Source organism: Castor canadensis, chromosome 10 (genome assembly GCF_047511655.1).
Source record: "Castor canadensis chromosome 10, mCasCan1.hap1v2, whole genome shotgun sequence".
NCBI lineage: Eukaryota > Metazoa > Chordata > Mammalia > Rodentia > Castoridae > Castor > Castor canadensis.
Genome location: NC_133395.1, coordinates 116853889 through 116870843, shown reverse-complemented (window position 1 = coordinate 116870843; position 16955 = coordinate 116853889). Strand labels below are relative to the sequence as shown.

Below are 16955 nucleotides of genomic sequence, written 5' to 3'. Positions count from 1 at the left end.
TCCTATGGTGGAACCCCTCCAGGGATAAGCAAAAGCTGTCAGGGGAAGAACTGAAATGGACATTCGCTAAAGGCTGCCCCACTTCAAGCCTGGACTCTGGATGTTCATGGGTGGCTGAGCCCTACAGCCTACCCACTGACCTCTTCCACCTGGACCTTTGAATACTGACAGCCAGCTCTGCTGTCCAGCAGGCCAATAAGGAGACCCTGGGCTGCACCTCCCAGAGCCTGGCTGGCAAAACTATTCCTCCTGGATAAAAAGGAAAACAAGGGGGAAGAAGTTGTTCTTTGAGATATCACTGATCTTTTGTTTCCATTTATTAGCAAAGTAGTTATGGATGACTATAAGACAAACCTTTAAATAAGTAACTTTCCTTTTTGTACTCAACATATCTGAGTGCCAAAAATGCACTAGGCACTGTTCAGTACTCTGGCATATACAAAGGCATTAAATGAAACAGCTGATGCTTATGTATGGGGCTCTGTTCTTAATGTTCCATATGTATGAGCTTAGTTAATCCTCACAGCAGCCCTAACACAGTCTTACTACCCCCACTTTACAGATGAAGACACTGAGGGTAGGGGATTAAGCAATTTGTCCAGGGGCATGAAGACACTGTCTCAAGTTATTTAGTTTCACTTGAATATTGAGGGCATAAATAGAAAATAGGATAATAAGTAATAGAAATATTAAATCTGGTGCCTTTGGAACAAATATTCTCTATGGGGATTTCAGAGAAAGGAAACTTGTACACAGCTTGATAGGTAAGAGGTACACAGTAAGGATTGCACCTCAAATAACTGCATTCATTCAACACATTTACTTATTAAACAAATATTTATACTGAATGCTTGCTAGTCATGTGCCAGGGCCTGTTTAGTTTGAAATTGAATCAAAATTACAATACATAGACAAGAAAAGATAGACTTGGTGTTTTAAGAAAAAGACAAAGACATGGGAGAGGCAGAACAAACCGACCATGCCCCTTCTATGTAGGGAGTGGGAAGGGGCAGGGGAGTGCCACCACGCATAGACCTACCTCTCCACCCTCAGCAGCCTGAGAGCCATGAGAGCAGACTGGTCATCTCTGTATCCCTAGGCCAGCTCCAGTGCCCACTGGCGTGCTGGAGCTCAAGAAGTGTGTGTGTAATAAGGCAGTGCAAGGCAACTAGTGGTGATCTGCACAGCCACCTGTAGAAATGGATAGGGCATGGCAGGGGGCCTTCAAGCCCTTCCCTGTGCTGGGAGCCAGTGGGCTGCTGTCCTTTGGCCAGACCCTCAGTCTGACACTAGAGGTCTGTGTAAGCAGGTCTACTTCCAGGTTCATATCCCTCTGCTTCTGCAAAGAGGAAAGTGTTCAAGGCTAAAGAGCAATGAGTCCCTGGGGAGAATGGCAGGCTCCACAGGAAGGCCCTAAATGAACAAGATTGCTTTCCCTTTTCACCTCGACAAGTAGTTCTTACACATTTTTAGATCCTAGATTCTCCCACACCAACACTCCATTCACTTCCTCTTCCATTCACCAGGAGGAAAAAAAAAAAGCCTCAACTGAAACTGAATTAATGAAGAGCAATGACCTGTTTCTGTTAGCCATGTCAAAGCAACGTGGGCAGACTTGTTTAAATATTATAAACACAGGTGTCCTCGCAGGGAGGCGGACCTATAGCTAGGGCACACACTCTGCTTTCCCGCTCAGAGAACTTTGCCCTCTCCAGGGCCACTCTAATAAGTCATCTGTGTACACACATTGAAATGCACTAGGCAAGCTGCAACCTAAAGCAATTTGTTTTCTCCAGAACAGGACATAATTCATCTATTGTTCTAAGTATACAGCTTTCTTAAAGTAGCACATATGTATTAGCAAGGTACAATGTTTTTTAGATGCCTACATTTCACCAACTAAAAGAAGCTCCAAGTTTAAAATTTTTTTTCTAACAGCAATTCTTACCCTAAGATTGACAACCTAAGAGTGGCTTCAGGTCAGGGAGGTTCTGAGAGTTTACACAGACAGGTATATGGGTGTTTTTTGAGAGTAGCTGCCCCTCTGATGAGATCCTAAAAGGAGTGGGACCCCAAGAGCTGAAGAACTTGTGCAGAGAATACATTTGGAGTTTAACGTCCTGCAATGTTATAAAACTCTCCAGGGTGGCAGCTGAGAAGAGCTAGACTTCTTTTGGGAGTAATGAAAATGTTCTGAAATTGCGGAGACAGATCCACAACTCTGGGAATGTACTAAAAGTCACTGAACTGTACACTTTAAATAGGTGGATTGTATGGTATGTGAATTATATAAAGTTACTACCAACAATAAAAAAAACCACAAACTTTCCAGGAAGACTCCTGTTACTCTGCAGGGGATTCCCCAAGCAAACATTTAATCATAATAATAAATAAGAAAGTGCCTTCTTAGCCACCAAGAAATGTCTATGCAATTGTTTGAAGACAACAGTGATAGTGGAATTCCCTTTTGCTTTCAACTACACTCTTTAGGAAGCAGGAGGAAACACTTGGTATCTTAATCTTCAGCCAGACTTCCCCCAAATTTAGCCCTCAGCAAGATCAGCTGGAGACTAAATGGTCAACCCACACAAACCTTCCCCTACTGAGATCTAAGTATTTACCCAAGTTAAATACTTAGCCCTGAGTCAAAGTCTCAAGCTGCAAAGGGCCACTGTCCTCTCTTGAAGAGAAGTCGTATCTTAAGAAGTCATTACCAAGAATTCCAGATTATGGGGAAACACCACGGGAGAAGTTTACTACTCTTTTTCCTAATCCCAAACACTTAAGCACTTAAGAGTTCCAAAACAATGTTCAGGTCTAGCCACTGCTTACTTAGGATCCCAAAATCTGGAACATAAAGAGTTTCATTTCATATGAAGCCACTTAAAACCCTCTCGCAGCGGGAAAAGGACTACTCCCTGCCTTGCAGAGAGCAGAGAGCCTGTTTCACTTGCTCCAAATGAACCTATTTAAACCTTCAATCAGCATTCTGTATGTCAAAATACAAGCTCAAAATGACATCCACATGGAAGATGCGGCTTTTTCTGCTATTGGAGGGGGTGGGTTGGGGGGAGAGAGGGCACATCTACCTTTTCACATAAAATAAACTCCAGCCTTAGAATCCCACATTTCTTCCTTGTAACTAGAGCAAGGTTGTTATTTGTATTCCTACTACAAGAAAACTTTCTAATGGGATAATCCTCAAAAGAGGTGATATATGAGGATTATCACCGCCTCTAAATCATTGGGCTGCAAAAAACTGACTTTTAATGAAAGAAATTACTCACAATCTCTAAATGAACCATTACCAAGAGCTCAGGGATTTCTGACTGCATTCATCAAGGTGTCTAGGAAAACTACAGAAAAATACATAACCAAGTAGAAGATGAGAGATCATATTCCCAGAAAATAACTATTTAAAAGAAGGGGCACTGATTCAGAAGTTAAACTCAATAAACCAAGCCATAAAAGGAACTCCAAACCCCTGACAGGTAAAGATCCTAACTGACCTGTGTACACCTTGGAAGCTAACAGAACAAAAACTCCATGAAAGCAGGAGCTGTCTAATTCACCATCCTATTATTTATTTATTTAGTTACTTATTTTGAATGAATACTGTGGAATAAATAAACCATGAAGAAATGCAGTTTCCAAAAAATCAAAACTTCAACAAGATTCATTTGCAGCAAAGATTTTAACATGTGATATTACCTTTTCCACAGATTAAAAAAGATGTTGATTGTGCCTCAAATGTCACTAAAATTTTGTTTAAGGACAAAATGCACCAAATGCAGAGTAAATGGGCCCTGATCCAGATGGACCCCACGAAGAACATGTAAACAGGAGAAAACTGAGATGGAAAGCTACAACATATCAACCAACAAAAAGCAGATCTGCACATTTAATAACAACCCTCTGAACTGATGGTTCTCATCAGTTTCCTCTGGTTTATATTTCAGCAAGGTTAGCATCTTTTTAGTTTATTGACTAAGTCTCCCCTTTCATGTAGCCAAGAACTTATATTGCCTGTCTTCTCTTATTTTTCCAAAACTTGCTCACAACTCACCTTTGTGGCTTTTAACCAGAATTTCTTGTTTAGAAAAACTTTTCCCTTCCTCTGACTCCAGGATGGCCTTTCTGATTTTATGGAAGCTTCATTTCCTTAAGCCTGATCCGTTTCTTGAAGCTACATTCACTGTGCTTTATAAAAAATTAAAAAAAAATCACTTAAACCACAGCCAGTCATTGAACCACCTACCACCATGCACCCAGCCAAGTGCTTATCCAAATATGCCTTTTCAGGCATTGACCTTGTGTTCCTTCATCCTTCTGCGGTCTGTACTTTCCCCCACAGAATTTTTTCCTCCCACATTCATAAATTCTAAATCAGATGCATCCTAAAATTTTCAGCTCTAAATTCTATTTCCCGTGGCAAAGCAACCTCAGTAAATGAAAGGAACTACAGACAGAAATGAGCTTACTTGCAATAACATGCTTAACCCTTTCTACCTACGTTGTCAGGGAATGAAGACCTGGAGGAAGGAAGGAATGCACTTTACAAGTTCTTCATAAATATGATTTCATTTGATCTTCATAACAATCCTAGGAGGTAGTCAGGGCAGGCATTTATTACTTCCATTTACATATGACAAAACTAAACATCAAAAAGATTTCATTGGGCTGGCAGAGTGGCACAGGTGGTAGAGGCCTGCCTAGCAAATGTGAGGGCCTAAGATCAAACTCTAGTACCACCAAAAAAAAAACAAAAAACATTTCAGTGACTTGCCCAAACAATGTCATATGACTAACAAGTGTCAACCCAGACCTATACCAAGATACTGGCTCTTCCATCACAGAGGACGTCTACTACTATAAACTCCCTCCATATGTTTCTGTATATATAGTCAAGGAGTAACTTCCTAGAGATTCAGTATTTCACAGCAAGGGGCATCATCTTCCTTCAGTTAACAAGCTGGACAGTCAACCTCAATCTTCCCAACAGAAAGCAATGCCTTTCTCTTCTATGCACCATTTTTTGTTTGTTTGTTTTACGGTACTGGGGCTTGAACTCAAGGCCTACACCTTGAGCCACTCTACCAGCCCTTTTTTGGAATGGGTTTTTTCAAGATAGGGTCTCACAAACTATTTACCCAGGCTGGCTTCAACTGCCATCCTCCTGATCTCTGCCTTCTGAGTAGTTAGGTTTATAGGCGTGAGCCACTGGCAACAAGATCCACGCATCACTTTTAATAACTACTTCTTGCCAAAATAATCTCCAACAATTCTTATTTTAAAGGGACTTACTCATAAGTCACTAATAGTCCAAAAAGTTTGCATCAGCATATGTTTTTCTCAATAAAGTTAGGGCTGATGCAACATTTCTCAGTCTCAAACTTTTCAGCAAAAATGACACAAACACAAAACAGTCAAAAATTATGCAAGACAATGTGTCATTTTTTTTCACTCTACCACATCTGCCTCTCTGGGTCTCCTGTGAGTCATTGTGTTTCATGTGCAGTCATCATTATAAAAACTGCCATTTTCTACCCTAAAATTACCTTGTTTTGTTTTTTAAAGAAAAACTCTATAATAAAAATGAATTCCTATTATATCTTTCACCACCTCACTAAAGCACTGACTGTGTTAGTTCCTCAGATGCCAAGTTGTTCCAATTTTCACAATTAGCATTTTACACAAACAGGTAAAGAGACACAGTAAGGTTTTGAGGCAGGGTAGCTAGAATAGTGACAGGGAAATCAGAAAACCTATCAAAATAATAATAAGCCAGGTCCAGAAGCTGAGAAGCTGAGACAGAACCAGGAACTAAGGCTGAAAAATCACTAGAACAGCAAGGAATTAAATCAAATGTTTAAGAAAGAACAGACCTGCATTCCTTCCATCACCCTCCCTTCTCTTTTAGATGATAAATGAGATACACTGCCCGTAGATGAGTCTGAGAACAAAAAATACCTGCTTTTTGTAAATCCATGACCAAGAATACCTAAAGACCATAGATACTCATGTCCCAAGACCCTGTGATTGTAAGGCCAGCTCAGACCTATTAACCTCATGCTTGGGTGATGGCATCAAACAGGACAACTGGAAAGTTTTGAAGTGGAAATCCCAGCCAGGTCAGGGGCATAAACACCCTAGAGATGAAGACAGCCCACTGAGCCTTAGCTCCTCCCACCTCGTGACTGCCTCTCTAACAGCTTATTAGCTTTTTCTCCTCTTTTCCTTCCTTCCTGCTTTGTCTTCTTACAATAAATAAATAAATCTCCTTTGGCCTATTACCTTGTGTGCCTCTTTCGTGGATTATTTCAAAATTCATTTCCTCTTTAGTCTGGTGGGCAGTAGAAAAACTGAGTGGAGAGTTCCCCTCTTTTAGGGAAAAACTCCTTTCCCAAATGCCCTCCTAGTGAAAGTTGCAATTCACTTATTTATTCACCCAATAAACACATGTGAAATCCTATCAGATACCAGGGACTGAGCCCCAAACGTGAACAAAAATTGTCCCTCCTCTCACAGCCTGGTGGAGAGGAAAAGTAAAGAATTACAGAATAAACTGTCAAGTGCTAAGGTCAGGAATGAGCACATGGCCTGGGACAGTGGCCATCAGGGAATGCTTGCTGGAAACGAGGTTCTGTGAGCATTTATAATGATCTCTACTTGCAGTACAAGATAGACCTAGACTCAACTCTGCGAGGTCTTAAGATTTACTTGCCAGAGACAGTGGGAGTAAGGTAACCAACGTACAATTATAAGCTTATTTGGAATTGTCATTATGAATCCCCCCATGTACAATGAATATATCCTAATTTTTTTAAAAAAAGATTTGTTTGCCAATAGTCCAGTCAAAAATCTAACTCAAGAGCAGAACTGTTGACTCCCTGCTCTAAGTTTCAACCCTTAATATTCCCTTACAACGAAGTTCAACCAATTCTGACACTTTTCACATGTCTATAGAGTAGGATTAAAGATGTACACAATGAAATAAAATGCCCTCTTAAATAAGACAATCATTTTCCTAACTGGCAATGAACACTTTGAACAACCCAAGGCCTACAAAGCAAGGCTGTTGGAAGAGGAAACTGAGGTTCAAAAAGTCCCACTTTAATACAACAGAATGAAAAGTCTCTTTGAACACCACAAGAGCCTAAACAAAAAGAGAGACAGAGGGCTATTGTAGGACTTCAGCCTCCAGATGAGCCCCTAAACACCATGGATGATAAACAAACAAGCCTCAGAGCTGGAATCTGATTTGGTGGCCTGACAAAACATTACAATTTAAGGAATCTCTCTGTCCCCATTCATTACTTCCCAAAGAAAGTCCCACTTGGCTGGCAGATCCACACTTTTTTGTTTTTTAAATCTGATTCCAAGCAATAATTTATTGCTTGTAAATTATAATGCACAGTATGCCTTAAAAAAAAAAGGTACAGGCAAATGAAAACAACCATGGCTTCAAAGCCCCATAAAAGACAGCCGATGTAACAGAAATGAACTGCCAGTGTTTACTGCTCCTTTATGTGACTCCAGCAGACCTTAAATTCAGACGAGGGCCCTACTGCCCACCACCGCACCGGTTAGAGGGGGGAGAGGACACAGGTCATACACCTGCCTCTCAGGGTTTCCCGGAGCCACAGGCGGCCACGCAGGTGATGACCTGGGGGTCGCGCTGAAGTCCCACCTGCATCTATGGCTCCACGCACAGTCACCCCCTCCCCCAGCACTCAGACCCCACGCGAGGGGAAACCCAGGGGCCCCGCAGAGAGAAGGCCATCGCCTCACTACCGCCCGGGCGTGGCCCCGGGAGGGCCCCGGGGTGCCCCAACTCCGAGTCCCCTTCCCGGCCACCGCCGAGCTCCTTTTCCCACCCCGGGCCTGGGCGCTGAGCCTCCGCGCTCGGTGCCTTCGGGCCTCGGCGTCCGCCTGGGCCCTCGGGCACGCGGCCCGGCCCGCCCACCACGCCGGCGTCCCCCGGCCAGCGCCGTCGGCCCCGCCACCCCGTCCCGCGCCCGGCGGGCCGCGCACCGTGTGGGACTGCAGGCTCTGGCTCGCCTCGATGGCTGCTGTCAGCGGCACCGTGTCGTCCAGCAGCACCTTGCCGGCTGGTGGCTTCTCCATAAAGGCCATCCCGGGCCGCCGGGCCGCCGCCGCCGCCACCTCACGACGCGGGGCAGGAACCGGAGGCGCCGAGTCCCGCCGCCCGCCGCGCTCCGCCGCCGCTGCTGTCAACACGCACCGCCCCACGCGCTGCCGCGCCCGCGGGGTCCTAGCGCCGACGCGCCCACGCCGCCGTGCGCGTCAACAGTCGCCGCCGCCTCCCGCGCGGTCCTAGCGCCGACCTCTTCACTTTTCGGGGTCGCAAGCTGGGGACTTTGCGCAACGTGGTGTGGGACTGCGGGTTCTCGCTGCACCCCACAGCTGTTGTTAGCAGGACAGGGTTACTGCACCTGCTCAAGCCCCCCAGCTCCTCTCACCTGCACGGCAAAGCTGGTACCCTTAACACCCGACCTTAGACCCGGGAACACAAAACTCTTAAGTCATCACCACCAGGGATTCCCAAAAACAGAAGATACCGCATTCTGAGCCCTGAAATCCAGGAAATTTGAGAGCCAATGCCTCACAGAATTGGGCTTTTCAGATGAAACCCTAACAAGCGCAGAGCTGTCAAACTGGAAGCCCGTGGAACTGGACCACTCCCACTCACACCTCCCACTCCCAAGGACTCTAAGACTCGGGAAAAGAACCTTCAGGGTAGACCCTCAGCCTGAGCTCTACAGACCCAGACTTTCTAAAACAAGCCCTTCTGATTCAGGTTTACGTGCACCCTTGAACCTGGATCCTCAGCCAGAACCCAAGAGCTGCATCTCCAGAATTGGATCCCACAGTTAAAGGCTTTGGACCCCAGAATTTTTCAGACCCAAGCTTTAAGAACTGGAGACGAAAAACTTTTTTAAATGAAAGAAACTGGTTCAGAGACTTCCAGCCTCTATTCTTGGCCCTAACTCTCAGTTTAGCCCACAGGTCTTTAAGCCCCAAGAACTCCCAAATCCCTCAGGCTTGAAAGTCGTTGTTCCTAGCCTACGGGCTCCAAGAACCTCAAACGTAGTGCCAGGGAACCTTGGAATCAACTTTTCAGTCCCAAATCTGCCTCAGTTTACCTGAACCCAAGACCACAGTCTTCCAGGATGATGGAGTTAAACTTGGAATCAGATGACCAGGGTCACCAGGGCTCTGGCATTTACCAGCTGTGTGACTTTAAGTAAGTTACCCAATCTCTCTGAGACACGGCCTTCTCCCCGCCCCCATCTGCAAAATGAAGCAGGATAGGAAGGGATGCAGCAGGACAGGAGGGACTTGGCACATAATAAAAGCTCAAACGAGATCCTTTCTTTACAATTCACAGAATGGAGGATTCTTAACCTAAGTTTGTTCCCACTAAATTTCAACACTTCATTAAAGAGAACAAAGTTTCTTGGTAATACTTCCATCACCACCACCACAATTTGGCATCATAGCAAAAGCCTAGATTGTATCTAAGGGGTACCCTCTCCAGAGCTCAAGATTGTTGGGTACCCCTAAGTAGCCAAGTGACAGTTTCAGACTGGCTTCAGTAGAGGGAAATGTGAGGAAGGAATTATCAAACTTTCATAATTTAGTTCCAAGATAATGAGAACTCTTCCTACATTCCATTTCTGTCCCAATGTGTTTAAAACAGCAGTCTATTAAAGCAAAATGTTATTTAGGGAGGATCCAACTTTTAATTTTCACTTCTTTAAGGCAAATGGATTATTTCATTGCCAGAATTAAATCCTGCTTTAATCATTATTCCTGTGATAAGGACTGACCAAGACAAGGCTCTCTCACAACTGCTGCTGGGAGTCTAAATTGGCCTAATCATTCTGGAAGGCATCAATTCATCCAGCAATTATTTACTGAATACCTAACATGTACTGAGCCCAGTGGTAGGAGCTGGGATTTAGAAGTATGTATCAAGGGCTTTGAAAATGTCATAAGGAAATGATCAACAATTTATGCAAACATATGGCATGCAAGAGCAACTGTTTAATCCCCAATATGAAATTAAACAAATCATGGTATCATCATGGATTTTTTTCAATGTTTATAACCTTATTATTGACTGGTGTTGTAGCTCATTGGTAGAGTATGTGCTTGGCATACACAAGACCCAGGTTCAATCCCCAGCAACACAACAAAAAAACAAATCACCAAAAACTAATGATATATATATATATATATATATATCTTTTTATATATATTGCTCACTATTATATCAAGAACATTCCCTAATGTTCTTGGGGATATGTATATATGATCCCAATGTAAGGAAAACATTGAAAAAAAAAAACTGAAGGAAAATACCAAAATGTTTCCTCTAGAGAACAGAATCATGATGACTTATACTTTTCCATATTTTTTATGATTAGGAAAAATATGATATACAACCAGAACCCAGTGCTCTAACAAACCACTGATTCTGTAAGATACATTTCTGAGAGTAAGAGAAAGTCTTCTCTGAATCTATGTAATCTGTACGCACACACAATTCAAAAACCCAGCTTGCTAGGAATGGTGGCAAACCTGTCATTCCAGCTCTCAGGAGGCTGAGGCAGCAGAATTGTGAGTTCAAGGCCAGCCTAGGCTACAGAGTAAGACCTGCCTCCAAAAAGAAAAAAAAAGGAAAGGGAAAAAACCCAACTTGCTCATACTTCACAAAAACCTGCCATATTTCATATCTTACAAATAATCTCACATGCCCTGAAGAAGGCACTTTGCACACTGTAAATTAGGTGTATTTTCTCACATAAGAGTGATTAGAGGATTATGCTCTATGTGTACTTTTGTCAAATGATGTCAGTAATGCTTTGATTCAAAATACTACTCGAGGACTTTCACTACTGAGGGTCAGTGGATGACAAAATGGAAAATAAGCAGAGTACTTTTCCTTCGATACAGTTTTTTAAGGTGCTGGAGATCCAATTCAGAGCCTCAAACAGCTAGGCAAGCATTTTGCCACTGAGCTGTATCTCCAGCCTAGCCTTCTAATACTTATTTAGGATAGACTGTCACAGAAAGAAGGATCTCAAAAGGCAGCCTGTATTGAGTGACTACTGGAATGCAGGTACCAGCCACCATGGGAGCTAGAGTAGACTGTGGAGCAGTTTGAGGAAGAGTTGGGTTTTGAGCAGGTCTTCAGGAGCCAAGTGCCTCATGCATGCTAGGCCGGAGCTCTACCACTGAGCTATACCTCCAGCCCCACTCATTCTTTTAGCAAACCCCTTAGTGAACATGTTCTGATAAGACTCTGTGTTAGACACAGAAGAGTTAAAAGAGCAAGACAGATGTCACCTGTTATCAAGCTACTGATAAATCTGAGGAGGAAACTAAAGAGTACTGGTATGGTTAAGGGTCCAAGTCCCAAGCTGACTCCTTGGGTTCACAAGGTCTCCAAAGCTTATTGACAGTATGAATTTGTTTAGTTTCAGTTTCCTCATCTGAAACTGAATGGAGAGCAGGACAGCCTCAGCAGGCAGGATTACTGAGAAGACTGTCCTTACTGATGCTGATGTCAGAAATAACCTGGAAGAGAGGCTCCAACCAGGAGAATACACAGCAAGGATCAGCTCTTACATTAGAAAGGAAATCAGTAGAACCTTTTGGGGAGAAATGTTAGACTGAAAAGAATTCAAATGCTTTTTCTCTCTGGAAGGGAATGAAGAGGAATTACAATTGAAGATCAGAGTTGCAAACATCATAAAGTAACCACCTTACCTAGTCTTCCTTACTAGGGAAAGGAAACTGAACTAAGAAATCAGTTATTTGATGGAACAAAGCCATATTCTCAACCTTACCTTTCCCCTCCTCTGGGGATTCTTCCCAGAAGAAAACCCATAGAATATTGTGCTTAGGCCTCATTTTCTTCTTACATACAATGAAAAACTGCCTGGTCAATTATGTCCTGGGTGTCCTGGATTTAACTGCATCCCAACATACACTGAAGACCAGGCCACAAACCCTAGGATAACTTCAGCATCCACTTAGGTCTGTTTTGTTTGCTTGTTTTGTTTCGTTTTTGCTGTTTTGAGACAGGGTCTTTCTATATTGCTCAGACTGGAATGGAACTCCTGGGCTCAAGAGATCTTGCTGCCTCAGCCTCTTGAATAGCTGGAACTACAGGCACATATGTGTCACTGTTCTGGCTCCACTTGGCTTTTGAAGTGGCTCAGGCTGAATGTGGGGAAATTCTCCCCAAGCCAGAGCTGATCTAAATCAAATCAGCTTTATTTCCAGGCTCAGCTGGATAAAGCTAGAGAGGAATGAAGAAACCTCTGGTTTTGTCACATACACAACTAGGTAGGGCTAGCAGGAGTGGGGGAAAAAAACAATTTATGTTGCCAAATGTTTAGATGGCCCACAGGTTGTTTAACAACCTGAGGTTTGGCCAGACTAATTGAGCATAATGATCAAGGAAGCTTCAAGTCCTGGCAACTGCTCTACAAAATCATAGAAGCTTGCAAAAACTCAATGGTTCCTAAGCACGATGGCCTCCCAACTCAAAATCTTTATTCCTTTAAATATTCATGAACTAGATATTAAGCAACAAAAGTCAACATACAATTAATCATTCTAATATCCTTTAAAATGTGTTATTTTCTATCACATCACATGGGAATTCTGCCCTTAACTGCTTTACAGTTAAGAAATAAACAGTTTGTGGAGCCTCCTGATCTTGTTCTATTTATGTACATATTAATTTTGGGTTTCTTATGATTTTGAACTTCAATGGTTTCTTCTAGTTGGTGATTCTGCTCCAACCTTCAATTTCTCTGAAGATGCTGAGAATTCATTTCTATTTGCAACCCAAGTGAAAGTAAAGAACAAAGGAAGTGAAACATGTGGAACCCTGGAGATAACATTCAAATGTGGCCTGAGTATTGGGCAACACTCCCATTCTGCTCAGAGCTAGCTGATAAATTATGCTAACACATGAGGCAGTCACAATGGCACAGTACTTCAGAGTGACAGTCAACCCTTGAGTAGACTGTCTTAATATAAAAACTTAATAGATGTAATTTAATAGCAATTTTCTCTGGGAGTAAATTGGTCTCTAAATCGTACTCTAAGAACATAAAAGAAAAATGACTGTTTCATAAAATGAAAACCTGTGGTTACCTCAAGGGTACTGGTGTGCATTTAGTGATTTCTTTTTCTAGATGAATACACAAGTCAGGTCCAAAAGACAAATACAATAGTACGCATGGTAAGGATCTCCCTCTATTAACACAAGATTTGCTGCTGGAAAAAAAAAAAAAAAAGAGTAGCATTTCACCAATATGGAAATGCCTAATAGAATATAAAAACCTGTTAAGTAATTTTCCATTACATTAGGCTGAAATTGCTTAAGATGGATATTCTTTCTGTGGCAGTCAAGCATCACGTAAATTGCAGTCTTAGAATGCCTCTGTGTGGAAAGTGCTAGTACAATTTGGCCTATTTTAGTCACTACTTTTGTACTCACTTCCACATGTGACCTGATATGATCAAGGCCACCTCTCAATTTTCTGGGGGAGGATTTCCTAATTTGAGGTCACCCAAACTTTCATTGTAAGGTAAGTCATTCTTTTCAGTAGTTTGTGTGGGGCTTGAAATGAGAAAGCTAACCAGCCAGCTTTCCCTTATAGCTGAATTTAACAAAGCATGAGTGGTTTAAGAATCCTAGCTCTGGGTAAAAATGACAAGTCATCATTTACAGAGACAACTGATATCCTCTTGCCTACTTTTCTGTTATAATTTTTACTGGTTTATAGAGACCAAAGACCATGACTACTAGGGAGCTTTAAAAACGTGGAGATGCTATTCTTGAGAAGCTACTTTTGAAAGTGACACAGCAGCTGGGCGCCAGTGGCTCATGCCTGTCATCCTAGCTACTCAGGAGGCAGAGATCAAGAGGATTACAGTTTAAATCCAGCCCAGGCAAATAGCTGGGAGACCCTATCCCGAAAAAACCCTTCACAAAAAAGGGCTGGTGGGAGTGGCTCAAGGGACTGGTGGAGTGGCTTAGGATGTAGGCCCTGAGTTCAAACCCCTGTACCAAAAAAACCACAGTGTAAATCAGGTGTGACATCCCCCTCACATTCCACGCTTGGACTGCACATAACTTTTCATCTTTAGACTGATCCTTGTAGCAGCAATTCTGCTCTGAAGACAAATAATCACTGAATGTCTATGTAGAAAAAAGGACAGGTAGCTGGGCATGGTGATACATACCTATAATCCCAGTCCTTGGGAGGCTGAGGCAGGAGGATCTTGAGTTCAAAGCCGGCTTGGGCTATATAGTGAGACCCTGTCTCAAATTTAAATTAAAAAAAAAAAAAAAAAACCAAAAGCCTGCAGGTAAGAGGTCATTTATGGAAGCTATCAAGTAATACTTACAGGGAAATGCTACAACTCAAGCACAGTTAAGCACATTCTAAATATAAAAATTCTATAGAACGGCTCTATTTTAATGCCAAAAAACAAAAGAGGAACACTGTTTAAGACCCGCCTGACAAAAAGGGTTTGGAGCCCGTCAGGCTTAAGTGTAAATCCCAGATCTACTTCACATTAGCTGTACAACCTTGGACAAGTCACACAGCCTCAGTCTGTTCCCGTGTCTATAAAACAGGACATTAATCTCACAAAGTTGTTTCATGGATTAAAGTAAATGTAGAAAATCAAGCTTATTGGAAATTGAAGAATAACAGCATCTAGTATTAATGATCAAATCACACTCCATTTACGGACCCACACCTTAAAACTGCTGCTGAACCCCAGGGAATGAGTTCTGCAGAAGCCAGCACTGATGGCCTCCAGTTCCCGATTTTCTTCTGACGTTGTAACACATTTTTGGCATGTCTAGTGATTCACCTGTAAGTTTTCTTTAGGTGGATCTCAACCTGCAATGCTGCCCATTCTGAAACTCCCAAGAACAGCATCCTTGCTCCTCTGACACTGGTATTTTCTTCCCACCTTCACAAACTAGAAGATGGTGCTATAATAAAACATGTTTAAAGTATTCACTTTATGCACAACACTGCCCTCTGGCGACTAGATATTTCCTTCTAGTAATCCATTCAGTTGCTCCCTTTCTTGTAAAAATAGTTAAAAAATTAAAAATCTGTTTCCCTAACCACCTGCAGGAGGAAACCCCCTTTTCCAGAAAACAACCAGTTATACCTGTTCTAAGACAGGTGCAACCTCCTGAGTGCTAGGATTACAGGTGTGTACACCACACCTACTCATCTTACCTCCCTAATCAAAGCATCTAACTGTGATCAGTTACCATCTAAAGCTATAGAGCCCAGATGGACCATATATACATTGCAGATTCATGTTTTCAAAGTGTTGGCTATGTTCAGGGTGATTATTTGATACTAACACATTAGGTACATGTCCCTTCAGTGCCCTCAAACTCCTAAAAACTTTACCTCCATGGTCTTCTTTGTACTTTTTCTTTTTTTTACAATGAACATTTATTTATGTACTTATGTAATGTGAGGTGGACCCACATTTGCAAGAGAGGGAGAAAAGAATCTGGATCCTTACAATAGAAACTTTGCATTCAATATTCTATCGTGGGTTAAAAATACTCAAATATTGGCTGATGCACTGAAAAGTCTGATCTGTTAACCTGCTTAACTTTAGGCCAGTCAGGTTTAAACTCAGGAAAACGCCTAACTTCACTCACAGCAGGGAAGGGATGACAGCGGCTACTATATACTTAACTCTGTGTATTTATTGTCATTTCCAACAACAATCCTGCACAGAACATGTTATCACCATCTTATAGATGAGACAAAGTTTACATAACTGAGTCCAAGTCTGCACATAGCCCTTCTTCAATAACAGAAAAAACACCTGAAAGACAAATTCCACAGATGGTTGAGCAAGATGCCATGTTGGTATAAACACAAGGAAATCACAATAAACTCTGACCCAGAAATAGCCAACAAAAGGGTATAAGAGTATTTACTGGTAAAGGTTAGACGTTCAAAGATGGCCCAACTTCTATCATTACCTTCGATTATTAAATGTTTGATAGTTATAAATTCAATGAGAAACTTATTCAACACAGATATAGGTAGGTGTTATAAAATGCAAGTATAAGTAGATTTAACGTCCTAAAAGTAGAACGTTCAGATAAATAACCTTCTCAATGTTTTCAATTTAAAAAACCTAGGCAGATGATGAATTCTGCATATACTCAAATAGGGGTGAAGCAGAAGATCAAACTGGAAAGCAGACATTGGAACATCCTCCACCTGCTTCCTTCCCCAACATGGCTTCTGGGTCTATCACCCATTTTTTGGTGAAGAGTACCAGATGCACTGGTGTTTGAACTTGCAACTCTAAACCCATACTTCAGGATCTGGGAGCTTCTGGGACCATAACTTTAACCCAGCCTTCCATAACAATCTTTTTACTTTCTATTACAGAACATGACACTGCAATAAAAGCAACAAACCGCTTCAGCCTTTTCACTTCTGCAGAAGCTAAAACAACTTCTCCAACATATAAAGGGGCTGGAAAGTTAATTTCCTGAGAAAGAAATATACATCCTGGCCCTGGCATCTTAGTACCCAGGAGAGCTGAGATAAGTCCATTGACCAAAACTCCATGTACAATTGTCTTTCCAAACTTGGTGTGTTTTGCAAAATTTTCACTTAAATGCAAAGGATTGCTATCTCCTGTTAATTCTGCAAAGGTATCCACATCCTTCTGTGTGAAGGCCCTGCTGAGCTCAGCCCGGTCTCCAACTCTCACATGCACATGCTGAAAGCACTGGGTGGTCTTCACCAGTTGATTCAGGAAGAGCTTCCTCTGAAGCCTGCTCCACCAAAGGTAATGGCTGGGTATCACTGGAAGCATCTTCAGTATCCTCAAATTTC

At 42.3% G+C, this 16955-nt stretch overlaps 2 protein-coding genes across 17 annotated transcripts in view; both read right to left on the bottom strand.

Annotated features, from left to right (window-relative positions):
- Pxk (PX domain containing serine/threonine kinase like) overlaps positions 1-8236 on the bottom strand; it is a 73411-nt gene extending 65175 nt beyond the window's left edge. For 8 of the 16 annotated variants that reach the window (XR_002213406.2, XM_020180736.2, XM_020180737.2 and 5 more), the window contains exon 1: positions 8035-8236. Coding sequence is in view for 14 of the 16 variants with exons in the window: in XM_020180736.2 (XP_020036325.1) it covers positions 8035-8136 (102 nt within the window). In the remaining 2 variants the exon portion in view is untranslated. Of the gene's footprint in view, positions 1-4066; positions 4118-8034 lie in introns of those variants that run through there. The other 8 variants (XM_074044062.1, XM_020180738.2, XM_074044063.1 and 5 more) reach the window with 2 other exon arrangements.
- Positions 8237-15784: 7548 nt separating this feature from the next.
- On the bottom strand, positions 15785-16935 carry Htd2 (hydroxyacyl-thioester dehydratase type 2). The gene has a single exon (XM_074044049.1). It carries the CDS (start codon positions 16933-16935, stop codon positions 16429-16431), a length of 507 nt encoding a protein of 168 aa, XP_073900150.1. The 3' UTR covers positions 15785-16428.
- Positions 16936-16955: the final 20 nt, after the last annotated feature.

Bases quoted from the DNA above. Each gene is read 5' to 3' on its own strand.
- Htd2 (XM_074044049.1), bottom strand. From the start codon at position 16,935: ATGCTTCCAGTGATACCCAGCCATTACCTTTGGTGGAGCAGGCTTCAG.